Source organism: Mesoplodon bidens, assembly GCF_964165515.1.
Source record: "Mesoplodon bidens genome assembly, chromosome: 3".
NCBI classification, from domain to species: Eukaryota; Metazoa; Chordata; class Mammalia; order Artiodactyla; family Ziphiidae; genus Mesoplodon; species Mesoplodon bidens.
The window spans coordinates 37,921,408-37,948,171 of record NC_138178.1 but is presented as its reverse complement, the minus strand read 5'-3'; the positions used below and the strand labels follow the sequence as shown (position 1 = coordinate 37,948,171).

Sequence of the window (26,764 nt, the reverse complement as noted above, 5' to 3'; positions counted from 1 at the left end):
CCTATTCCCTTTTCTCCCCTTTGCTGGGTTAGATAGCCAACCCTCCTGGTGCTCCCATATTGTCCCATGCATGCCCCTGTCATTGCATTGGCCATACTATATATCTGTCTGTATCCCACATGAAATGCCAACTAGACCAGGACTCCCTTGAGATGATCAGATAAGATTAAACAATAGGTGTCGGACCTCCTTACCTGTTGGACTGTTTAACTGCATTTTTGCAAGAAGGAAGGGAAGTTTTTTGCTGGAGAGTTTCCTTTCTGAGATGTTATCTTTGAGGCTGTGCCTTATATATCCATATATTCCACGTTCCACCTCATCCCCCTGGGCCTCCTCCCGCACACACATTGCCTGGCACATAGCAGGTACTTAAAAGCACATGTTGAATGCAGATCAACAGCAGGTGATGTGGCTCCGAAAGGTTACTTTAGGCAAAGATCAGAAATAGTTGTCTCATTGAAGAAGAAGATAGCTGTGAGTAGTGGAGTGACATAGTTAGAGGCAAAGCATGTTTTAGCTGTAGTACGCAAATTATTAAAACTATTTGTCTTAGGAGAAGAAACTAAGATTGGATACAGTGCTCGGTGCTAGAAAAAGTGGACACGTAAAATCTGGGTCATGTTTTGGAAGTGGAAACTTGTCACTATATGAAATCCAACTTAAGATCATTCCTTTGGCTGGCTATAAATCTTCCAAATTTGACTTTTTAATCATCTTAGACATTATTAAAACACTCTTCAGAGAACATGGGTTATGATGTTCAAGCACTGAAATAAGCATTTTTCTTTACAGACTCCTGAGAAGAGTTACTGGAAATCTCCAGTCTTTTCTAAAGCTACACCAAGAAAGTTCCCTCATACACCACGAACTCCGCTGCGCACTCCTGAAACGCTGCAAAAATCCCCTGCAGAAATGACCCCTGCCAAACAGGTCACTTTTAGGGAGTTCTTAAAAGACTCCTCACATGGCTGGCATTCACCATCTAGACGAAAAGCCACTCCTCAGAAAGGACACTCCCTGGCAGAAGGTCACTCTCCTCTTGAAAAAATACCGAGAACTCCCCAAAGACAAGGTGGTCAGCCACCTAGATTTTTGCAGAATTCTGCTTGGCCATGTTTGGTGAATTCCAGTCCAGAAAGCACCTCCTGTCCGGCATCCCTGGTTTCATCAACTGCCCAGACCAGGAGTGAGTGTCTGACTCCCATCAGATACTCTCCTCGAATGTCTCTGAGGGCAGCAGCCTCAGGGGTCCGAAGACAAGCTGCCTTCGTGGGCACACCTCCAAGTCAGAAATGCCAACTCCCCCGTGGCTCCGGAGCGTCTCAGGCAGAGCAGCTGGCGCAGCCGTGGAATGATGCTGTCGGAAGCCCAGAGAAACCAGGGGACACAGCTCTGACTTCTCCAAAGAAACCTGTTACCTCTCCTTCATGTGGTATTTCCGAGAAGACTCCATTTGGGAATTTTTCTATAGAATCTCCTCCCTCTGGAGAACTGGATTGGCAAGAGGCCCAGAAATCACCCAGTGTAGCCACATCTCCCTCCTGTCCTGCTCCCTCGACTCCCCACAAAGCCTCACAGATAGCAAGATCTGACCTCCTACCGCCTCCACCCCCTTCTAAAATTGGGAAAAGGCATAAAAAGACCTCTAAAAGTGAAAGAAACTTCCCGGAGGGCCAGCCTAACAGCTCTGCTGTTCTGAGAGTTGCCATAACTGACAACCCAGCTGCCATCACAGATGCTAGAAAGAACCAGAAGGAAGCGACCCTCTCTCCTCTGTCTCCTCCTGAAAGACATAGTTACCCTGGGACTAGCTTTGGGAGTCACTGGCATACATCCTCTCCTTTGCTTGTTGCAACAGACTCGGAGTATCTCACTCTCCTGGATGAAGCTGCTGAGCAGCACAGCAGTGATAACTTAAAAAGCAACGTTTCACCGGTGGAAGAAGGTGAGGGGTCAAGGATGGGTACTTATGAGAAGCCGTCTCTGTGTAACCCCAGGATTCCTCCCTCTCCTCCTTCCTCTGGGCCCAGCTCTCCCCTGACACCCTGCTACGACCTGCGCTGCACCGCAGACAGGAAGCAGCGCCAGGCTGCCGCCCAACTAGAGAATCTGCAGGCGTCAGCCTGGCCCTCCAGAGCCTCTGCCAGCCCACAGACCTATGAGGTTGAGCTGGAGATGCAAGCTTCTGGCCTTCCCAAGCTTCGAATTAAAAAGATAGACCCCAGCTGTCTGTCAGAAGCCGAGCCCCTGCGAAGGGAGGAGAGCTCTCTGGGAGAGGAGAGCTGCCTCCCGGGTCTCAGCGTGCCCAGGGCCAGCAAGTCCTCAGGCAAGCCCGAAGCCACCTACCTGTCGCCCCCCTGCCTTCGCCCCTCGCACGGCACCCCCGGCAAGAGCGGGGGACAGACCTATATCTGCCAGTCCTGTACCCCCACCCGCTGCCCCTCTAGTACCCCCTCTCCATTTCAGACAGAGGTCGGGGTTCCTTGGACACCATCCCCCAAGCACAGCGGGAAGACAACTCCTGACACAATTAAAGACTGGCCCCGCCGGAAGAGGGCAGTGGACTGCAGGCTCAGCTCCTCTGCGGGGAGGAGCGAGGTCGGTACGGACCTTCCTGGGGGAGTGTTGCTGCTGGAGCCGGAGGGGAAGGAGCGAGGCCTTGAACTCAGCATCACCAAGACCCCCATCTTGGGGGATTTTGAGCTCGAGGGGGTATGTCAGCTGCCAGACCAGTCACCTCCCAGGGACAGTGAGCCTACGGCTGAGGAAGCCTTCTCCTGGGGACAGTTTGGGTTGGGATCTCGGAAGAGGCTCCTTTCTGCCAAGGAGGAGGCTGAGTGTCAAACCAAGAGAGTCTGTGACAAGCAGGGAGGAGACTCCCAAGTCGGTAAGAGTGAAGACAGGTCTCCAGGCACGGGTGTGCAACAGCTCCCCTCCACGGCAGGCGACGAGGTGTTTGTTTCAGGTGAGTTGGCCGTCGCGCAGCTCTGTCAGGTGTGTTGGCCAGGAGGCACTGCAGAGACGCCTACCAGGAAGGCTGGGGCTTCCTTGTGAGGGCTGCGGGCTGTGCTGACCGTGCTGTTGCTGCAGGTGCCACCCCGCCTCCCGGCTGTGCTGTGTGGAGCTGCCTCTCTGCCAGCGGTCTGCAGGCGCTGACCCACTCTCCGCTGCTGTTCCACGGGAAGGCACCCTCCTCTCAGTGTAAAGACACCAGAGGTAATTTGTTGAAGGTCCTAGAGATGCTACCAGGATCAAACTTCTATCCTTTGGTTAGCTCTATCCCAAGCTAGCTCGGGGTTTTCAGGCACTTGCATCTTGCAGGAGTCGTAGGGACTGCCACAGTTTGGGATGGTTTTATCCCCGCAGTGTCATATGCCCTTCCCAGAGAAATACCACTTTAGAACTTATGTGTATTTGAACCAAAAAACCCCCGAAATCCTACCAAATTACTTCAGCTTCTTGAAGACAGTGACAGGAGCTGGCACACAATCACTTCCTGCTCATCTGTGGTCGATGGGATCTGAGGGGAAAGCAGCACGAGTGGTAGGTGGTGTGTGCAGAGCCAGCCATTTCCCCTCCGGGGTTATACCCCTGTGTTTCCATACATTCGGTCTGAGAACGGACTGGCTATTATAATCAGCCTTCAGACCCTAGGATTCCCCTCGACCCCACCTGGAAAGAACGGGATTCACCCTGTTAGCTGCACTGGTTAGAGAGGTTTCCTCCTTCTGCTAGAACTGAAGCGGGGTGCAGGAGGTGGGGCTCTTCAGTGGCTCTCTTCCCTCAAGACCATGATAGAAATCATGCAAAGCAGCAAAACCACCACAGATCTGAGACAAAAAGAACTGCAAAGTGTCAAACTGAAGTGCCACAGGTAATTCTGCATTTTCGCAATCACTTGTTGCTGTCAGCTCTGTGCTGGCAGTAAGGGCTTAGGGCCTTGAAAAAGTACAGGCAGTGTGGCCGTGGGATGAAAGAACCTACGAGCAATGCTGGTTTTAAGTCCATCCTAACGTGTAACCCTCTGCAGTTGAAGCCCATTTCCTTTTGTTCTGTTCTGTTCCTTCCTGTATGCTAGCTAAGTCTTTCTGCCTTTTTCTAGATGAGGATGTGGATGTATTTTCCCCCACGGCAGAAGACTCTCCTTTCAGACAAGCATTCTCCAGGAGACGTCCCATCAGCAGAACTTACACACGGAAGAAGCTGATTAGCTAGTTAGGATGGAATGGTTGAGGGACTTACAACTACAAACACTACTGAGCTTGCCCAGAGCTACCGCACTTCTTAACAGAAGTGCTCTGACGGCAGTTTTCTCTGGACATAAAAGGAATTCCAGACACGTATCATAAAAGGATTCTTAGTAACGTACCCAGAAACTTGGTTCATTTGAGCCAGGGCCCTACTGGTCTGCTCATGATATGTAACCCTCAGTTTGCTGCATAGAAACAGGAATAACCAAGGCTTAATGGAACTGAGGAAATTTAAAACATGAAGGTGAGGTCAGCCAGGTCCCCGTGGGCATAAAGAAACTGGGGCCTGGTCCCAAGCCTCCTTTACCATGATCAGCTTTCAGATTCCCATGTGAATGCCTTCAACTTTTCAAATCCCCCTTGTGGAGTCTGTCCACCTCCAAGCCCAGCCCTAACTCCAATGCCTGCCCTGCCTTAGTAAGGTGGTATAGCTGGTGGTGTAACTCAGAGGCAGCCTGGAAGTCAGGAACCAGACAAGGAACTGTTAAGATCAGGATCCCATTCCACCCCACCCCAACCGTGACCATGGCAAGTTCAGACCACTCTGCTTCACTTACGAAATGGGAAGAGGACTCCTACATCGGTCCCTCACAGAGCTGCTATAGGCCAGGACCCCAAGACAGGCAGTGCCTGGAGGTGGAAGCAGCATACACCAAACAGGACTGTGGCATGGGGGCAGAATAAATGTTTTGCATTTCCTGTGTAACAATAAAATCATCTCTAACTACTTGGCATTCAGTGCATTTCTGTATAACTTTCCAGCCTGAGGTTAAATGTGACCATGGTCCAGTTCTAGTGGTTTCTGGAGCAGCCACATCTCAAGGTCTGCCCCAAGAGTCAGCTAGTCCCTGGCACAGTTCCCACCATTCACAGGGAGACTCACCTGAGTTGTGGATATGCCCAGAGCACCCCGTGGACCAGTTTGCTGTCAAGTCTTGGCCAGGAGCTTGGCTAACAGAGCTGATTCAAAACGGTCTCATGGTCTCTGAAAAACTTTCAAGCCTGTTGTGTTTCCAAACCTGAGTCTTACTATGATCTTGTAAATCAAACTCTTAAGTGAAAACTCCCATTTCTCCCTCCAGAGATTGTCATTTATTTTAAAATGGTTTTCGAAAATCCTGATACTACTAAGCTTTTCAGTCCTCCCCACCAATATACATAAGACCATTTAAACCACAACCCTATTGCCATTGACTGTTCTGTGACAAGCCTTGGCTGAACTTTAGAACCAACAGCACACACACATCAGCATGAGACCAGAATCATCCTTCCGAAACTCAAGCCAAAACGTGGCAAAAGGGCTTCCCTGGTGGCGCAGTGGTTGAGAGTCCGCCTGCCGATGCAGGGGACACGGGTTCGTGCCCCGGTCCAGGAAGATCCCACATGCCGCGGAGTGGCTGGGCCCGTGAGCCATGGCCGCTGAGCCTGCGCGTCCGGAGCCTGTGCTCTGCAACGGGAGAGGCCACAACAGTGAGAGGCCCACATACCGCAAAAAAAAAAAAACGTGGCAAAAGGAGAGAGACAAGATGGCAGAGTAGAAGGACTTGAGCGCACCTCCTCTCACAAAAACACCAAAATCACAACTGACTGCTGAACAACCATCAACAAAAAAGACTTGAACCTACCAAACAAGATATTCTACACCCAAAGACCAAGAAGAAGCCACATCAAGACAGTAGGAGGGGCACATTAGTGATATAATCAAATCCCATACCTGTGGAGTTTCTCCCACACGAGTGAGAGTTCTGAGCCTCACGTCAGGCTCCCCAGCCTGGGGGTCTGGCATTGGGAGGAGGAGCCCCCAGAGCATTTGGCTTTGATGGCCAGCTAGGCTTGAGTACAGGAGCTCCACAGGACTGGGGGAAACAGGGACTCCATTCTTAGCACACAAAAAGTTCACAAGCACTGGGGCCCAGGACAAAGCAGTAACTCCACTACAGCTTGGACCAGACCTACCTGTGGATCTTAGAGGATCTCCTGGGGAGGTGGGAGTCAGCTGTGGCCCATTGAGGGGACAATGACACTGGTGGTGGATGCCCCAGGCAACACTCACTGGTGTGAGCTCTCCCAGAGGTTGCCATTTGGCCACCAAGACCTGGCCCTGTCCAACAGCCTGCAGGCTCCAGTGCTGGGATGCCTCAGGCCAAATAACCAGCAGGGTGGGAACACAGCCCCACTCATCAGTAAACAGGCTGCCTAAAGTCATCCAGAGCCAATAGCCTGTAAACACCCTTTGACATGGCTCTGCCCACCTGAGGGACAAGACCTAGCTCCACTCACCAGTGGGCAGGCACCAGTCCCTCCCACCAGGAAGCCTGCACAAGACTCTTAGACCAACCTCACCCACCAGCAGGTAGGTACCAGAACCAAGTATTAAAATCCTGCAGCCTGAGAAATGGAGACCACAGACAGAAAGTTAGACAAAATGAGGTGGCACAGAAATATGTTCCAGACAAAGGAACAAGATGAAACCCCAGAAGAGCAACTAAGTGAAGTGGAGATAGGCAATCACCCTGAAAAAATTCTGAGTAATGATAGTAAAGATAACAAGATCTCAGAAAAAGAATGGAGGCACAACACTGAAAGGATACAATAAATGTTTAATAAAAAGCTAGAAACTTTAAAAAACAGAGGTGGACAATAACTGAAATGAAAAATATACTAGAAGGAATCAATAACAGAATAAATGAGACAGAAGAACGAATAAGTGAGCTGGAAGACAGATTAGTGGAAATCATTGCTGTGAAAGAGAATAAAGAAAGAAGAATGAAAAGAAATGAGGACAGTCTCAGAGACCTGGGACACCATTAAATGCACCAACATTAGCATTATAGTGATCCCAGAAGGAGAAGAGAAAAGGGGTCTGAGAAAATATTTGCAGAGATAATAGCCGAAAACTGCCCTAACATGGGAAAGGAAACACTCAAGTCCAGGAAGCACAGAGAGTCCCATACAGGATAAACCCAAGCAGGAACATGGTGAGACACATATTAATCAAACTGACAAAAATTAAGAACAAAGAGAAAATATTAAAAGCAATTAAGAGAAAAGCAAATAACATGCAAGGGAGTTTCAGCTGATTTTTCAGCAGAAACTCTGCAGGCCACAAGGGAGTGGCATAATTTATTTAAAGTGATGAAAGGGAAAAAACCTACAACAAGAATACTCTAACTCTACCCAGCAAGGCTCTCGTCCAGATTTGATGGAGAAATCAAAAGCTTTGCAGACAAGCAAAAGCTAACAGAATTCAGCAGCACCAAACCAGCTTTACAACAAATGCTAAAGGAACTTATTGAGGCAGAAAAGAAGGCCACAACTAAAAACAAGAAAATTACAAATGGGAAAGCTCACCGGTAAAGACAAACATACTGAAAAGGTAGAAAATCATCCACACACAAATATGATATCAAAACCATCACTGTGGGCTTCCCTGGTGGCGCAGTGGTTGGGAGTCTGCCTGCCGATGCGGGGGACACGGGTTCATGCCCCAGTCCGGGAGGATCCCACGTGCCGTGGAGCGGCTGGGCCCGTGAGTCATGGCCGCTGGGCCTGCGCGTCCAGAGCCTGTGGTCCGCAATGGGAGGGGCCACGGCAGTGAGAGGCCCGCGTACCAAAAAAAAAAAAATCATTGTGAGAATATAAATGCAGGATATTGGAAAAGCATTTGAAATTAAGAGACCAGCAACTGAAAACAATCTTGTATATATATAGACTGCTATATCAAAACCTCATGGTAACTGCAAACCAAAAATCTACAATAGATACACAGACAAAAAGAAAAAGCAATCCAAACACAACAATAAAAATAGTCATCAAATCACAAGAGAAGAGAACAAAAGAGGAAGGGAAAAAAAAAAGACCTACAAAAACAAATCCAAATGGGCCTCCCTGGTGGCGCAGTGGTTGAGAGTCCGCCTGCCGATGCAGGGGATACGGGTTCGTGCCCCGGTCTGGGAGGATCCCATATGCCGTGGAGCGGCTGGGCCCGTGAGCCATGGCCGCTGGGCCTGCGCATCCGGAGCCTGTGCTCCGCAACGGGAGAGGCCACAAGAGTGAGAGGCCCGCATACCGCAAAAAGAAAAAAAAAAAAAAATCCAAAACAACGTGATGGCAATAAGAACATACATATTGATAATTTCCTTAAATGTAAATGGATTAAATGAGCCAACCAAAAGGCACAGACTGGCTGAATGGATACAAAAACAAGACCCATATATATGCTGTCTACAACAGACCCACTTCAGATCTAGGGACAGATAAAGACTGAAAGTGAGGGGATGGAAAAAGGTATTCCATACAAATGGAAATCAAAAGAAAGCTGGAGTAGCAATACTCATATCAGACAAAATAGACTTTAAAATAAATGCTGTTACAAGAGACAAAGAAGGACACTACATAATAATCAAGGGATCCATCCAAGAAGATATAACAATTATAAATATATATGCCTACAAAATAGGAGCACCACAACATATAAGGCAAATGCTAACAGCCATAAAAGGAGGAACTAACAGTAACACAATAATAGCGGGGGACTTTAACACACCATTTACATCAATGGACATATCACCCAGACAGAAAATTAATAAGGAAACAGGCCTTAAAGGACACATTAGACCTGATGGGCTTAACTGATATTTACAGAACTTTCCATCTGGAAGCAGCAGAAATACACATTCTTCTCAAGTATGCATGGAACATTCTCCAGGATAGATCATATGCTGGGCCACAAAGCAAGCCTCCATAAATTTAAGAAAATTGAAATCGTATCAAGCATCTTCTCCAACCACAACACTATGAGATTAGAAATCAATTACAGGAAAAAAAAACTGTAAAAAAGCACAAACTTATGGAGCTAAACAATATGTCACTAAACGACCAATGGATCACTGAAGAAATCAAAGAGGAAATCAAAAAATACTTAGAGACAAATGACAACAGAAACACGATGATCCAAAACCTATGGGACACAGCAAAAGCAGTTCTAAGAGGGAAGTTTATAGCAATGCTATCTTACCTCAGGAAACAAAAAATTCTCAAACAACCCAAACTTACACCTAAAGCAACTAGAGAAAGAACAAGTAAAACCCAAAGTTAGTAAAAGGAAAGAAATCATAACAGAGCAGAAATAAATAGAAACAATAGAAAAGACCAATAAAGCTAAAAGCTCATTCTTTGAAAAGATAGGCAAAATTGATAAAACTTTAGCCAGACTCATCAGAAAAAAAAGGGAGAGGGTTCAAATCAATAAAATTAGAAACGAAAAAGAAGCTACAACTGACACCACTGAAATACAAAGGATCATAAGAGACTACTACAAGCAACTATATGCCAATTAAATGGACACTCTAGAAGAAATGGACAACTTCTTAGAAAGGTACAACCTTCTAAGACTGAACCAGGAATAAATAGAAAATATAAACAGACAAGTCACAAGTACTGAAACTGAAACTGTGATTTAAAAACTTCCAACAAACACAAGTCCAGGACCAGATGGCTTCACAGGTGAATTCTATCAAACATTTAAAGAAGAGTTAACACCTATCCTGAAACTATTCCAAAAAATTGCAGAGGAAGGAACACCCCCAAACTCATTCTATGTGGCCACCATCACCCTGATACCAAAACCAGACAAAGATATCACAAAAAAGGAAAATTACAGGCCAATATCACTGATGAACATAGATGCAAAAATCCTCAACAAAATACTACCGAACAGAATCTAACAATACATTAAAAGGATCATACACCATAATCAAGTAGGATTTATCCCAGGGATGCAAGGACTTTTCCATATCTGCAAATCACTCAGTATGATACACCACATGAACAAACTGAAGAATAAAACCCATATGATCATCTCAGTAGATGCAGAAAAAGCTTTTGACAAAATTCAACACCCATTTATGATAAAAACTCTCCAGAAAGTGGGCCTAGAGGGAACTTATGCCAACATAATAAAGAATTAAAATACGACATAGGACAGACACACAGCTAACATCATTCTCAATGGTGAAAAGCTGAGAGCATTTCCTTTAAGATCAGGAACAAGACAAGGATGTCCACTCTTGCCACTTTTATTCAACATAGTTTTGGAAGTCCTAGCCTCAGCAATCAGAGAAAAAAAAGAAATAAAAGGAACCCAAATTGGAAAAGAAGTAAAACTGTCACTGTTTGCAGATGACATGATAATTACTATACATAGAAAATCCTAAAGATACTGTCAGAAAACTACTAGAGCTCATCAATGCATTCAGTAAGGTTGCAGGATACAAAATTAATGCACAGAAATCTCTTGCATTCCTATATACTAACAATGAAAGATCAGAAAGAGAAATTAAGGAAACAATCCCATTCACCATTGCAACGAAAAGAATAAAATACCTATGAATAAACCTACCTAAGGAGGCAAAAGACCTGTACTCTGAAAACTATAAGATGCTGATGAAAGAAACTGAAGATGACACAAACAGGTGGAAAGATATACCATGTTCTTGGATTGGAAGAACCAACACTGTCAAAATGACTATACTACCCAGGGCAATCTACAGATTCAGTGCAATCCCTATCAAATTATCTATGGCATTTTTCACAGAACTAGAACAAAAAATTTTTTTAATTTGTATGGAAACACAAAAGACCCCAAATAGCCACAACAATCCTGAGAAAGAAAAACAGAGATGGAGGAATCAGGCACTTTGACTTCAGACTATACTACAAAGCTACAGTAATCAAAACAGTGTGGTCCTGGCACAAAAACAGACACATAGATCAATGGAACAGGATAGAAAGCCCCAAAATAAACCCACGCACCTATGGTCAATTAATCTACAACAAAGGAGGAAAGGACATACAATGTAGAAAAGACAGTCTCTTCAATAAGTGGTGCTGGGAAAACTGGACAGATACACGCATTAATAAAAGAATGAAACTATTTTTGTGTATGGTGTTAACCATACACAAAAATAAACTCAAAATGGATTAAAGACCTAAATGTAAGACTGGATACTATAAAACTCTTAGAGGAAAACATAGGCAGAACACTCTTTGACATAAATCACAGCAATATCTTTTTGGATCCACCTCCCAGAGTAATGAAAATAAAAACAAAAACAAACAAATGGGACCTAATTAAACTTAAAAGCTTTTGCACGGCAAAGGAAACCATAAACAAAATGAAAAGACAGCCCACAGAATGGGAGAAAATATTTGCAAACGAAGTGACAACCAAGGGATTAATCTCCAAATATACAAACAGCTCATGCAGCCTTATATAAAAAAAAACAAACAACCCAATCAAAAAATGGGCAGAACAGCTAAATAGACATTTCTTCAAAGAAGATATACAGATGGCCAAAACGCATATGAAAAGATGTTCAGAGAAATAAAAATCAAAACTACAATGAGGTATCACCTCACACCAGTCAGAATGGCCATCATCAAAAAGTCTAGGAGATAGGGGAAGATGGCGGAAGAATAAGACACAGAGATCACCTTCCTCCCCACAGATACACCAGAAATTCATCTACACGTGGAACAACTCCTACAGAACACCTACTGAATGCTGGCAGAAGACCTCAGACACCCCAAAAGGCAAGAAACTCCCCAAGTACCTGGGTGGGGCAAAAGAAAAAAGAATAAAAAGAGACAAAAGGATAGGGATGGGACCTGCACCAGTGAGAGGGAGCTGTGAAGGAGGAAAGGTTTCCACACACTAGGAAGCCCCTTCGCGGGCGGAGACTGTGGGTGGCAGAGGGGGAAGCTTCGGAGTAGCGGAGGAGAGCACAGCAACAGGGGAGCGGAGGGCAAAGCGGAGAGATTCCTGCACAGAGGATGGGTGCCGACCGGCACTCACCAGCCCCAGAGGCTTGTCTGCTCAGCCGCCGGGGCGGGCGGGGCTGGGAGCTGAGCCTCGGGTTTCGGGCTTCGGTTGGAGCGCAGGGAGAGGACTGGGGTTGGCGGCGTGAACACAGCCTGAAGGGGTTAGTGCACCACGGCTGGCCGGGAGGGAGTCTGGGAAAAAGTCTGGACCTGCCGACGCAAGAGACTTTTTCTTGCCTCTTTGTTTCCTGGTGCGCAAGAAGAGGGGATTAAGAGCGCTGCTTAAAGGAGCTCCAGAGACGGGCGCGAGCCGTGGCTAAAAGCGTGGACCCCAGAGACGGGCGTGGGACGCTGGGGCTGCTGCTGCCGCTGCCAAGAGTCCTGTGTGCGAGCACAGGTCACTGTCCACGCCCCCTTTCCAGGGAGCCTGTGCAGCCCGCCATTGCCGGGGTCCCAGGATCCAGGAACGGCTTCCCCGGGAGAGCACACGGCGTGCCTCGGGCTGGTGCAACATCATGCTGGCCTCTGCCGCCGCAGGCTCCCCCCAGCCTGAGTGAGCCAGAGTCCCCGAAACAGCTGCTCCTTTAACCCCGTCCTGTCTGAGCGAAGAACAGATGCCCTCTGGCGACCTACAGGCAGAGGCGGGGCCAAAGCCAAAGCTGAGACCCGGGAGCTGTGAGAATAAAGAAGAGAAAGGGAAATCTCTCCCAGCATTTGCAGAAGCAGCAGATTAAAGCTCCACAATCAACTTGATGTACCCTGCATCTGTGGAATACATGAATAGACAACGAATCATCCCAAATTGAGGAGGTGGACTTTGAGAACAAGATTTATGATTTTTTCCCCTTTTTACAACAAATTATCCCAAATGGAGGAGGTGGACTTTGAGAGCAAGATTTATGACTTTTTCCCCTTTTCCTCTTTTTGTGAATGTGTATGTGTATGCTTCTGTGTGAGATTTTGTCTGTATAGCTTTGCTTCCACCATTTGTCCCAGGGTTCTATCCGTTCTTTTTTAAAAATTTTTTTTTAATTTTTTTTAATAATAATTTTTTTATTTTAATAACGCTATTATATTTTATACTTTATTCTATTTTACTTTATCTTCTCTCTCTTTTTCCTACCTTCCCTCTTTCCTCCCTCCCTCCCTCCTTTCTTTCTTTCCTTCTTTCTTTCTTACTTTCTTTCTTTCTACTTCTACTAATTCTTTCTTTCTACTTTTTCTCCCTTTTATTCTGAGCCGGGTGGGTGAAAGGCTCTTGGTGCTGCAGCCAGGAGTCAGTGCTGTGCCTCTGAGGCAGGAGAGCCAACTTCAAGACACTGGTCCACAAGAGACCTCCCAGCTCCACATAATATCAAACGGTGACAATCTCCCAGAGATCTCCATCTCAACACCAGCACCCAGCTTCACTCAGCGACCAGCAAGCTACAGTGCTGGACACCTTAGGCCAAGCAACTAGCAAGACAGGAACACAACCCCACCCATTAGCAGAGAGGCTGCCTAAAAATATAATAAGGCCACAGACACCCCAAAACACACCACCAGACGTGGACTGCCCACCAGAAAGACAAGATCCAGCCTCATCCACCAGAACATAGGCACTAGTCCCCTCCACCAGGAAGGCTACACAACCCACTGAACCAACTTTAGCCACTGGGGCCAGACACCAAAAACAACGGGAACTATGAACCTGCAGCCAGCAAAAAGGAGACCCCAAACACAGTAAGATAAGCAAAATGAGAAGAGAGAAAAACACACAGCAGGTGAAGGAGCAAGATAAAAACCTACCAGACCTAACAAATGAAGAGGAAATAGGCAGTCTACCTGAAAAAGAATTCAGAATAACGATAGTAAAGATGATCCAAAATCTTGGAAACAGAATAGACAAAATGCAAGAAACAGTTAACAAGGACCTAGAAGAACTAAAGACGAATCAAGCAATGATTAGAAACACAATAAATGAAATGAAAAATACTCTAGATGGGATCAATAGCAGAATAACTGAGGCAGAAGAACGGATAAGTGACATGGAAGATAAAATAGTGGAAATAACTACTGCAGGGCAGAATAAAGGAAAAAGAATGAAAAGAACTGAGGACAGTCTCAGAAACCTCTGGGACAACATTAAACGCACCAACATTCAAATTATAGGGGTTCCAGAAGAAGAAGAGAAAAAGAAAGGGACTGAGAAAATATTTGAAGAGATTATAGTTGAAAACTTCCCTAATATGGGAAAGGAAATAGTTAATTAAGTCCAGGAGGCACAGAGAGTCCCATACAGAATAAATCCAAGGAGAAATACGCCAAGATGCATATTAATCAAACTGTCAAAAATTAAACACAAAGAAAACATATTAAAAGCAGAAAGGGAAAAACAACAAATAACACACAAGGGAATCCCCATCAGGTTAACAGCTGATCTTTCAGCAGAAACTCTACAAGCCAGAAGGGAGTGGCAGGACATATTTAAAGTGATGAAGGAGAAAAACCTGCAACCAAGATTACTCTACCCAGCAAGGATCTCATTCAGATTTGACGGAGAAATTAAAACCTTTACAGACAAGCAAAAGCTGAGAGAGTTCAGCACCACCAAACCAGCTTTACAACAAATGCTAAAGGAACTTCTCTAGGCAAGAAACACAACAGAAGGAAAATACCTACAATAACGAACCCAAAACAATTAAGAAAATGGGAATAGGAACACACATATCGATAATTACCTTAAATGTAAATGGACTAAATGCTCCCACCAAAAGACACAGATTGGCTGAATGGATACAAAAACAAGACCCATATATATGCTGTCTACAAGAGACCCACTTCAGACCTAGAGATACATACAGATTGAAAGTAAGGGGATGGAAAAAGATATTCCATGCAAATGGAAATCAAAAGAAAGCTGGAGTAGCAATTCTCATATCAGACAAAATAGACATTAAAATAAAGACTATTAGAAGAGACAAAGAAGGACACTACATAATGATCAAGGGTTCAATCCAAGAAGAAGATATAACAATTGTAAATATTTATGCACCCAACATAGGAGCACCTCAATACATAAGGCAAATACTAACAGCCATAAAAGGGGAAATCGACAGTAACACACTCATAGTAGGGGACTTCAACACCCTACTTTCACCAATGGACAGATCATCCAAAATGAAAATAAATAAGGAAACACAAGCTTTAAATGATACATTAAACAAGATGGACTTAATTGATATTTATAGGACATTCCATCCAAAAACAACAGATACACATTTTTCTCAAGTGCTCATGGAACATTCTCCAGGATAGATCATATCTTGGGTCACAAATCAAGCCTTGGTAAATTTAAGAAAATCGAAATTATATCAAGTATCTTTTCTGACCACAATGCTATGAGACTAGATATCAATTACAGGAAAAGATCTGTAAAAAATACAAACACATGGAGGCTAAACAATACACTACTTAATAACGAAGTGATCACTGAAGAAATCAAAGAGGAAATTAAAAAATACCTAGAAACAAATAACAATGGAGACACAACGACCCAAAACCTATGGGATGCAGCAAAAGCAATTCTAAGGAGGAAGTTTATAGCAATACAATCCCACCTTAAGAAACAGGAAATATCTCGAGTAAACAACCTGACCCTGCACCTAAAGCAATTAGAGAAAGAACGAAAAACCCCCAAAGTTAGCAGAAGGAAAGAAATCATAAAGATCAGATCAGAAATAAATGAAAAAGAAATGAAGGAAACGATAGCAAAGATCAATAAAACTAAAAGCTGGTTCTTTGAGAAGATAAACAAAATTGATAAACCATTAGCCAGACTCATTAAGAAAAAAAGAGAGAAGACTCAAATCAATAGAATTAGAATGAAAAAGGAGAAGTAACAACTGACACTGCAGAAATACAAAAGATCATGAGAGATTACTACAAGCAACTCTATGCCAATAAAGTGGACAACCTGGAAGAAATGGACAAATTCTTAGAAATGCACAACCTGCCAAGACTGAATCAGGAAGAAATAGAAAATATGAATAGATCAATCACAAGCACTGAAATTGAAACTGATTAAAAATCTTCCAACAAACAAAAGCCCAGGACCAGATGGCTTCACAGGCGAATTCTATCAAACATTTAGAGAAGAGCTAACACCTATCCTTCTCAAACTCTTCCAAAATATAGCAGAGGGAGGAACACTCCCAAACTCATTCTACGAGGCCACCATCACCTTGATACCAAAACCAGGCAAGGATGTCACAAAGAAAGAAAACTACAGGCCAATATCACTGATGAACATAGATGCAAAAATCCTCAACAAAATACTAGCAAACAGAATCCAACAGCACATTAAAAGGATCATACACCATGATCAAGTAGGGTTTATTCCAGGAATGCAAGGATTCTTCAATATACGCAAATCAATCAATGTCATATACCATATTAACAAATTGAAGGAGAAAAACCATATGATCATCCCAATAGATGCAGAGAAAGCTTTCGACAAAATTCAACACCCATTTATGAGAAAAACCCTGCAGAAAGTAGGCATAGAGGGAACTTTCCTCAACATAATAAAGGCCATGTATGACAAACCCACAGCCAACATTGTCCTCAATGGTGAAAAACTGAAACCATCTCCACTAAGATCAGGAACAAGACAAGGCTGCCCACTCTCACCACTCTTATTCAACATAGTTTTGGAAGTTTTAGCCACAGCAATCAGAGAAGAAAAGGAAATAAAAGGAATCCAAATGGGAAAAGAAGAAGTAAAGCTGTCACTGTTTGCAGATGACATGATACTATACATAGAGAATCCTAAAGATGCTACCAGAAAACTACTAGATCTAATCAATGAATTTGGTAAAGTAGCAGGATACAAAATTAATGCACAGAAATCTCTGGCATTCCTGTACACTAATGATGAAAAATCTGAAAGTGAAATCAAGAAAACACTCCCATTTACCCTTGCAACAAAAAGAATAAAATATCTAGGAATAAACCTACCTAAGGAGACAAAGGACCTGTATGCAGAAAATTATAAGGCACTGATGAAAGAAATTAAAGATGATACAAATAGATGGAGAGATATACCGTGTTCCTGGATTGGAAGAATCAATATTGTGGAAATGACTCTACTACCCAAAGCAATCTACAGACTCAATGCATTCCCTATCAAATTACCACTGGCATTTTTCACAGAACTAGTACAAAAAATTTCAAAATTTGTTTGGAAAAACAAAAGACCCCAAATAGCCAAAGCAATCTTGAGAAGGACAAACGGAGCTGGAGGAATCAGGCTCCCTGACTTCAGACTATACTACAAAGCTACAGTAATCAAGACAGTATGGTACTGGCACAAAAACAGAAAGATAGATCAATGGAACAGGATAGAAAGCCCAGAGATAAACCCACGCACATATGGTCACCTTATCTTTGATAAAGGAGGCAGGAATGTACAGTGGAGAAAGGACAGTCTCTTCGATAAGTGGTGCTGGGAAAACTGGACAGGGACATGTAAAAGTATGAGATTAGATCACTCCCTAACCATACACAAAAATAAGCTCAAAATGGATTAAAGACCTAAATGTAAGGCCAGAAACTATCAAACTCTTAGAGGAAAACATAGGCAGAACACTCTGTGACATAAAGCACAGCAAGATCCTTTTGGACCCACCTCCTAAAGAAATGGAAATAAAAACAAAAATAAACAAATGGGACCAAATGAAACTTCAAAGCTTTTGCACAGCAAAGGAAACCATAAACAAGACCAAAAGACAACCCTCAGAATGGGAGAAAATATTTGCAAATGAAGCAACTGACAAAGGATTAATCTCCAAAATTTATAAGCAGCTCATGCAGCTCAATAGCAAAAAAACAAACATCCCAATCCAAAAATGGGCAGAAGACCTAAATAGACATTTCTCCAAAGAAGATATACAGACTGCCAACAAACACATGAAAGAATGCTCAACATCATTAATCATTAGAGAAATGCAAATCAAAACAATGAGATATCATCTCACACCAGTCAGAATGGCCATCATCAAAAAATCTAGAAACAGGGCTTCCCTGGTGGCGCAGTGGTTGGGAATCTGCCTGCCGATGCAGGGGACGCAGGTTCGTGCCCCGGTCTGGGAAGATCCCACATGCCGCGGAGCGGCTGGACCCGTGAGCCATGGCTGCTGAGCCTGCGCGTCTGGAGCCTGTGCTCCACAATGGGAGAGGCCACAACAGTGAGAGGCCCGTGTACCGCAAAAAAAAAAAAAAAAAAAAAAAAAAAAAAAAAAATCTAGAAACAATAAATGCTGGAGAGGGTGTGGAGAAAAGAGAACACTTTTGCACTGCTGGTGGGAATGTGGATTGGTACAGCCACTATGGAGAACAGTATGGAGGTTCCTTAAAAAACTACAAATAGAACTACCATATGACCCAGCAATCCCACTACTAGGCATATACCCTGAGAAAACCATAATTCAAAAAGAAACATGTACCAAAATGTTCATTGCAGCTCTATTCACAATAGCCCGGAGATGGAAACAACCTAAGTGTCCATCATCGGATGAATGGATAAAGAAGATGTGGCACATATATACAATGGAATTTTACTCAGCCATAAAAAGAAATGAAATTTTGTAATGAGGTGGATAGACCTAGAGTCTGTCATACAGAGTGAAGTAAGTCAGAAAGAGAGAGACAAATACCGTATGCTAACACATATACATGGAATTTAAGAAAAAAAAAAAGTCATGAAGATCCTAGGGGTAAAACAGGAATAAAGACACAGACCTACTTGAGAATGGACTTGAGGATATGGGGAGGGGGAAGGGTAAACTGTGACAAAGCGAGAGAGAGGCATGGACATATATACACTACCAAACGTAAGGTAGATAGATAGTGGGAAGCAGCCGCATAGCACAGGGAGATCAGCTCGGTGCTTTGTGACCACCTGGAGGGGTGGGATAGGGAGGGTGGGAGGGAGGGAGACGCAAGAGGGAAGGGATGTGGGAACAGATGTATATGTATAACTGATTCACTTTGTTATAAAGCAGAAACTAATAAAATCCTTTAAAAAAAAAGTCTACAAACAATAAATGCTGGAGAGGGTGTGGAGAAAAGGGAACCCTCCTACACTGTTGGTGGGAATATAAATTGATACAACCATTATGGAGGACAGTATGGAGGTTCCTTAAAAAACTAAAAATAGAGCTACCATATGATCCAGCAATCCCACTCCTAGGCATATATCTGGAGAAAAACATAATTTGAAAAGATACATGCACCACAATGTTCATTGCAGCACTATTTACAATAGCCAAGACATGGAAGCAACCTATATGTCCATCGATAGAGGAATGGATAAAGACATGGTATATATATACAATGGAATATTACTCAGCCATAAAAAGAATGAAATAATGCCACTTGCAGCAACATGGGTGGGCCTAGAGATTATCATACTAAGTGAAGTAAGTCAGACAAAGTCAAATATCATATGGTATCACTTATATGTGGAATCTAAAAAAATGATACAAATGAACTTATTTAGAAAACAGAAAGAGACTCACAGACTTTGAAAACAAATTTACAGTTACCAAAGGGAAAAGGTAAGGGGAGGGATAAATTAGGAGTTTGGGATTAACATATACACCCTACTATATATAACATAGATAATCAACAAGGACCTACTATATAGCACAAGGAACTCTACTCAATAATCTGTAATAAACTATATGGGAAAAGAATCTGAAAAAGAATAGATATATGTATATGCATAACTGAATCACTTTGCTGGACACCTGAAACTAACACAACACTGTAAATCACCTATACTCTAATATGAAATAAAATTTTTTTTAAAAGCCAAAAGGTGGCAATTGGGTATCGCAGCTTAAAGGAAATGAATGGTAGGAATCTACATCTTTTTTAAACAGTTCTGGGCTGTGGCCCAAATTTGTTGACTCCAATTAGAAATATCAGGACCTGGGCTTCCCTGGTGGTGCAGTGGTTGAGAGTCCACCTGCCGATGCAGGGGACACGGGTTCGTGCCCCGGTCCGGGAAGATCCCACATGCCGCAGAGCGGCTGGGCCCGTGAGCCATGGCCGCTGAGCCTGCGCGTCCGGAGCCTGTGCTCCGCAACGGGAGAGGCCATAGCAGTGAGAGGCCCGCGTACCGCAAAAAAAAAAAAAAAAAAAAGAAATATCAGGACCTGATTCAGAGTTTGAGGTAAGGACTCCATCACAGAAGGGAGCGTCGACATCACAACTTTCAGCAGGCTCCAAATCTCCCTCCAAGACTGGCTCTGCCCCAAGAGCCTACAGGGGGTTTTTTCTGACATCAATCATCCCTGGGCTGGTCCTTCGCAGTTCCCGCCGGGGCTTGGGCAAGGGCCCGAGGCTCCAGGGCAGACCCATCTCACCTACAGGCAGCATCCGCCCCACCAAGGGTTCAGCAGCCTCCCGCTGCCGTAGCTCCTCAGGGGAACCCTGCTCCTCACTGCACAGGCTCGAGCGTTTCCACGTCAACGGTAATGGGGCACGGACCAAGTCCCGCATCTCCTCACGGGCGCGGGGCACACCCTCAGTGATGGGGGGCTGCCACAGAGGCTCAGGTGCCAGGTGGGGCTCGTCTTCACTTCCAGGGGCTTGTCTGTTCTCCGGGTACAGGGTCCTCTTCTCCCCACCTGTCACTGGGAATAACAACATCCTTGTCAGAAGTGGAGTAGCAGCACCTTCCTGAAGTCCGAGCTTTCCAATGCCCCAGTGCAATAAGCAACATGTGAAATGACCCAAGAGCTGAAGTTAGAGTGGTTTCTAAGCTTTCTCCAAAACAAAGAAAACCTGACGTCAAGGCAAAGCATTGGCCGGCCTGGTGACAGCACATAACAATTACCCCTGCTCTGGCCGGCAGCATTCAAACTACTGAGCTTCTGTTTCAGTTCCTGGTTGATCCACATGTGGCGGCCCAGCTCCTTCTCCAGAGCTTGAATTCTGGTCTCATACTGCCTCTTGCTGTCTGCTAACCCTTCACCAAGGTGGTCTGGAGGGAAAAGGCAGAAACAGGTGGCAAGGAGCTATGGGCAGGCAGCAGTCATCACGTTCTTTGGGGCAGGCCTGGGCCTCACCTCGACTCTGCTGGAGGAGGAGCTGGATGTTCTGCTCGTGCTCCTTCTGCTGCAGGGTCAGCTGGCGGTCCATCTCCAGGTGCTGCCGCTCTAGAGCCACTTCCAGCCAATAGACCAGCCTCTGCTGCTCCTCCAGCTGCATCTCCAGCTCCGAGAAGGCAATCTGCTGCTGGTGCTGCTCCTCTCGGAGCGTCACCACCTGTCCCAAGGCCCAGCCAGGCTCAGCCTCAGTGCTGGCTCCCTTCACCCAGGGAATCCTCAACCAGGGGCAGCACGTATTTGGCCAACTAGCTGCCAATGCCATCAACCTTCTCCCACCGAGTTCCAGAAGGAGGAGTCAGGGGCTCGTGGGCCGGTGACCCACCTTGTCAAAGTACTTGCAAAGCAGAGCTCTGGTCTCCGAGGATGAGAGGTAGCTGAGCTTGGCCATGAGGTTCATCTCGCACTGGGACAGCAAGGAAGCCGAGGCCCGCAGCACCCGCTGGCGGCACGTGATGGCCTCGTTCTTGTACTCGATGGCAGCGTCCAGGGCCTCGATGGCCTCGTCCAGCTGAAACAGCGTCCGCTCCTCCTGCGGGGACATGGGACGTGTGGAGGTGGAGCACTGGCTTCCTGCTCCACGGAACACCCGCTCCCTGAACAGGTCCCGGGCAGGCTTGCAACAGTCACACACAGCCATGACTCAGCCCGTACGTGTCCCCTCGTCCTAGCGCAGGGTCAGCACATGGAGAGAGGGGCCCCTGGCCACTACGGCAGGAACAGGGACGTTTCCATCTCAGCCTCAGCCCTGGGGGGTACGGGAGGCTGGGGCTCACCAAGAGGCTGCCCTCTGGAGCACGTGGCCTCTGGCGTGACGTGCACTCGGGAGACCTTGAACTGAAGGGAAGGCGTGCTGGGACCACAGAGGCACCCAGGATCTGCTGAGGTCCGCTGCTCTTAACATGGGCTTTCTCTGCTGTCAGGAGGGCAAACCTGTGTGGCTATGACGTGTGCTGACATGGTCCCAACTCTCATCCCACGTTAGGGAGTTGAGAGGTGTGAGCACGTGATACATACACGAGGCCAACGTGCCGCAGGACACGGAACGAGTCCAGAGTCCAGCTGGGTGGGACCGAGGGCAGCCAGGCCCAGCCGTGTGTCCCAGACATGGGGGCTGGAGCCGGCGGTGGGGAGAGCCAGTTCTGTGCGCTCTTGCTGGGCTAACACCTGTGAGGAACGCGTGCGTGTCCAAAAGCAGCAAGGCCCGCACCCAGCGTGGAGCACGCGGCCAGGGCCAGCCCGCGGGGCGCACCTCAGGCGACAGCAGGCTGCCCTGCCTCAGCTTGCCATCAATCTCCAGCCGCTGCTTCAGCAGCGCATCCTTCTCCTGGCGCAGGGCGTCGATCTCCCCGCGGATCTGCTGCTGGCTCTGGGCACTGCCCTGCCGCAGCTGCCCGCTCTTCTCGGAGAGCTCCTTCTCCAGGTGCTCCAGCCGGCTGGACACACGCACAATGTCCTCGTTGAGGGCCTGGGGGCGGCACAGCTAGCAATTAGGGAAGAAGCAGGCCCCATCCTCCCCAGGGCGACAGGGATGGCCCAGCCCCGCCATGGGATGCTGAGGAGCAGTGCTGCTCCGCGGGAGGCCTGACTCTCAGCTCTGCATAAGCCGGGGAGTGGGGGCCTATGGGACCCAAGCCTCTGAAGAGGGGCCCCCAGAGACGGCCTGGAAGGAGGATACAGACAAGCTGAGGAAAGGGCAGTCCTGACAAGGAGGGGACGACCCGGGCAGAAACAGAGCAGGATGGTGGTGGTCTGTCACTGCGATGACGTGACTCCAGCTTGCGATGGGAATTATGGGGAATCAGTGGCCAAATCCCAAAGGCCCTTCTGGGGACCCGATGTGGGAGGAAGTAACGGCTCTAGTGGCCGAGGGAAGTTCCAGATAATCCAGCTGAACCCTCTTGGACTCCATGAGGGCAGAAGTGAGTCTGGAACCCTCTGGGAATCTAGCCTGAGCACCCGCTCCTGGAACAGGCTCTGGGATTTGTGTGTGACATACCCCTTCTCTGATCCTCATGGCCACACTGTGATTCCATCTGACAGAGGAGGAAGGTATGGCTCAGAAGCTTCCTGCTCAAGAGGAGGCAATGAGGCCTAGCGGAGCTGGGTGGGGCCAGGTTCGTCTGCCTCCAGTGCCAGTGAAGGCTCTTCCTCTCTGGCCACACCACCTCTCCATACCTGTGGTTCCCTGTTCTGCCTGCACAGTCCAGAGCAGGTAGTTAATGAGGTAAAATGAATTGTGGGGTAGATACTTGGAGAGGTTCTTCTACCCACACAGCAGCACCTGCATCACAGACACCCTAAAGCCCTAGAATTCTTGAGAGATCCATAGGATATAGCCTGACCTGACTGGAACTTACCTGGCAGGGACATCACCTAGAAGAACCGCACCTGTCTAGAACTCACCTGGCAGTGTTATCAACTGGAGAGATCTCACTTGGAAGGACCTCACCTGATGCAATCTCACCTGGCAGGACCTCACCCGGCAGAAACTCAGCTGGCAGGCTCTCTCCTTGCTGGACCTCACCTGGCAGGACCTCACCTGGCTGGACCGCAGGCGCTTGCTCTCCAGCCCTGTCTTCTCCTGCATCAGGGCCTCCTTCTTGGCCAGGATGGCTTCCCGCTTGTGGAGCTCCTCCCCTAGCTCCTCCAGGGCCCGCCGCTGCTGTAGGACCTTCTCCATCTCCTGGTCCAGCCACTTCTTCTGCTCCTCAATCTTCTGAGGGACAGTGGAGGAGGCGGGGAGGGAACTCAGCTCTCACCTCTGGCTGCGTGGGTGGTGCGGGCGGCCACCCGGGTCAGGTGGGGAGAATGGTGTACCCACCAGCTGACCCCCCAGGGACTCTAGCAACTGGCCAGGCTGCCCAGCCAGGCTGTGGGTGCCCCTGGGGGTGCAGGCTCAGCCCAGGCCCCACCTGCTGCTGCTCCAGGCTGACAACAGAGCCGTTGCTTCCGCTGCGCCGCTTCCTCTGAAATGCCGCAATCTCTTCTGTCTTGATCTTCAGGATCTTTTGCTGCTGCTCGTGCTTCAGCTCCAGCTCCTGGGGATGTGCAGGGTGAGAAGCTCAGTGGGCAGGGCCGTGAGTGGTACCCGCATCCTCCCAGAGCCTGTGATCCCCCAAGCCCAAAGGAGTGCCTACCCTGCTCCCAGGACAGCCCTGTGCAACCCCCAGCCTCGCCACCCCCAAGTCTTGCTGGGGACCCGCAAACAGAAGCGAACACTTGCAAGACGCTAGTCCCCTTATATAATTCATCCTACTGAATTCTCACCCTAGCCCTGAGTTTCCCATAACTCTCCTCATTTTCAAGTAAAAAAACAAATTCAGGGAAGCCAAGTGAGCTGCTTTATAAGGTCACGTGGCTGTAAGTGCTCCCCTGGCTGTGTGCCCCGCCTGGGCTCCTGGCTGGGATACAGGCACCCCACCGCCCAAGCGCCCGACCTTGACACGGTGCTGCCGCTTGTTCATCTCTGTCTCCAGGCGCCGCTTCTGCTCTGTCTCCTCACGAAGCCGCCTCTGCAGCTGCCCTTGCTGCTGCCGCATGAGCTGCACATTCCTCTCCAGCTCCTGCAGCCGCTTCTCGCTCTGGGCCGACAGCGACACCAGCCGCTCTGTCGCCTGCTTCTTCTCCTTCAGCACCTGGGACCAACACAGCCTCTGCTGGGCCACGTGTGGGGGCTGCCGAGAGCCTGGCATGGTGCCGGGCACTCAACAAGGGCAGGCAGGACAGAAGAACAGCGCATAGAGGGAAAACAGGCAGATGGATGACGGACTAATAAAAATATCAAAATTATAAGAATGTCAAGATACTACAATGTTTATCATGTACCAAGTGTTTCATCAAGTGCTCTCAGTACACTAAATGATCCTAACAATCTGATGAAAAGGTTTTAAAGGTTTCCTACTTAACAGATTAGGAAACTGAGGCACAGAGAGGTTAGGAAACTTGACCAAAGACACATAGCTAGTAAATGGCAGAGCTGGGATTCAAACCCAAGGAGTCAAGGCTCCAGAACCTGTGCTCTTAATCACTCTACTGTATGGTCTCTTGGACACCTGAACTGAGAAAAGAAGGAATGAATAATGGATGGACAGCTGCAAAGAAGAATGGATGGCAGGGTGGGTGGACAGACAGATGATGGGATCATATAAAGGTAAAACACAGAATGGACAGATAATGCAAGGGTCGATCATGGGGAACAGAAAGACAAATGAATAGACACATAAGTGGATAGTTAGTCATACCAACTGATAAAAGGACAATCGGATGGATGGATTAGATAGACACATGGACTGATGGGTGGATGGACAGAGGAATTATGGTTTGGAGAGGTGGGTAAATGGAGAACTGGAAGGGTAGACAGATGGAGGGAGGCGGGGGGAGCTGCAGGAGTGGTTTCTCCCGATGCCCACCCGTCACCCTCACTGGTCTCCTAGACAGTCTTCGGGCAGGCCCCACCTCCCTGCCTCTGCTGTGTTTAAAGCTGAGCTGACTCCCAGCACCGCCAGCTTCTATCTAATGCCAGCCTCACCCAGAAAGACCAGGAGGGCGTTAGTGCCACCAGCCGGGGCTGGGGCACGAGGGCCTGAGCACCCACAGGTTCCACAGTGAGCTTGGGCTCCAGGGCTCACGTCTTGATCCCAGGACCCCAGCCTGGGAGGCTGCAACCACCCCCCCGTCCAGGGTCCGGACAGGTCAGTACCTGCACTTGGCTCTGAGCAGCAGCAACCCTCTTGCGGAACTCCTGGAGCTGCGAACACTCGCTGGCATCCTGGGGCTCCTTGCCCTCAAGCTCCCGCAGCTGCCTCTGGCCTTCACTCAGCTCAGCCCGCACCCGCTCTGCCTCCTGCTCCAGCTCCCGGATGCGCTGGCTGTGCTGGCGGTTCAGGGCCTGGGCCGCCTTCCCTGGAAGGAAAGGCAAGGGTCGTGTCAGCACAGCCCCTCTGCCTGAAGATCATCGCAGTTCGTTCTCCTGGGAGCTTTTCCAGACCTCTGTCAGCCCTGGACACCTACATGGATTTTGCCATAACTCTGTACCCCGTGATTTACTTAATATTTTTATTTAAATTGACACATTTAAAAAATTTTTTTTAAATAGCCTTATCCATAGCAGTCACCCAGGGAAAATATGGGTTTACTTGTTTTATTTTTAACTAACACATGCTAAAGTAAATATGTAACTTGAGCCTGCATGCAACTAAGCCTCTAGAACTAACTTCCATTTGTAGGAAATATGGAGGACAGAGGGACAAGCTAAATGACACCACAGGAAGCTAATAGACAAACACAGAACATCTGGGGTTTGGAACATTCTATAGGATGACTGTGAAAAGGTGAGAGAAGGGAGATTTCAGAGAACTAACGTGCAAATATAATGTGTGGACATGCCCGGAGCTGCACACAGACACTGCTGAAGAGCTGCTTCTGCTCTGGGCATTGAGAGGGCATTAGTTCTGTTAGACGTGCTAATGGCATTTTGGTTAAAATGTTGAAAAACAGGCATACTAAAAGGTGTAGGGATGAAATGACATTCTGTCC

The 26,764-nt window shown here is 47.1% G+C and overlaps 2 protein-coding genes across 8 annotated transcripts in view; one reads left to right on the top strand and one right to left on the bottom strand.

The window, feature by feature from the left end:
• Nucleotides 1–8,353, top strand: part of TICRR (TOPBP1 interacting checkpoint and replication regulator) — a 50,769-nt gene extending 42,416 nt beyond the window's left edge. The window contains exons 20-22 of the mRNA XM_081229360.1: nucleotides 793–2,965; nucleotides 3,091–3,216; nucleotides 4,103–8,353. Coding sequence (XP_081085486.1) covers nucleotides 793–2,965; nucleotides 3,091–3,216; nucleotides 4,103–4,215 — 2,412 coding nt within the window. The 3' untranslated portion in view covers nucleotides 4,216–8,353. The remainder of the gene's footprint in view (nucleotides 1–792; nucleotides 2,966–3,090; nucleotides 3,217–4,102) is intronic.
• The window catches only part of KIF7 (kinesin family member 7), a 33,625-nt gene continuing 10,086 nt past the window's right edge, over nucleotides 3,226–26,764 (bottom strand). For 2 of the 7 annotated variants that reach the window (XM_081229353.1, XM_081229355.1), the window contains exons 11-19: nucleotides 25,929–26,131; nucleotides 24,667–24,864; nucleotides 24,142–24,267; nucleotides 23,769–23,945; nucleotides 22,479–22,694; nucleotides 21,552–21,758; nucleotides 21,188–21,386; nucleotides 20,956–21,102; nucleotides 20,285–20,752 (exon numbers count right to left, since the gene is read on the bottom strand). In XM_081229353.1, coding sequence (XP_081085479.1) covers nucleotides 20,379–20,752; nucleotides 20,956–21,102; nucleotides 21,188–21,386; nucleotides 21,552–21,758; nucleotides 22,479–22,694; nucleotides 23,769–23,945; nucleotides 24,142–24,267; nucleotides 24,667–24,864; nucleotides 25,929–26,131 — 1,847 coding nt within the window. In that variant the 3' untranslated portion in view covers nucleotides 20,285–20,378. Of the gene's footprint in view, nucleotides 3,521–3,543; nucleotides 3,831–19,594; nucleotides 20,046–20,272; nucleotides 20,753–20,955; nucleotides 21,103–21,187; nucleotides 21,387–21,551; nucleotides 21,759–22,478; nucleotides 22,695–23,768; nucleotides 23,946–24,141; nucleotides 24,268–24,666; nucleotides 24,865–25,928; nucleotides 26,132–26,764 lie in introns of those variants that run through there. The other 5 variants (XM_081229354.1, XM_081229358.1, XR_014015429.1 and 2 more) reach the window with 4 other exon arrangements.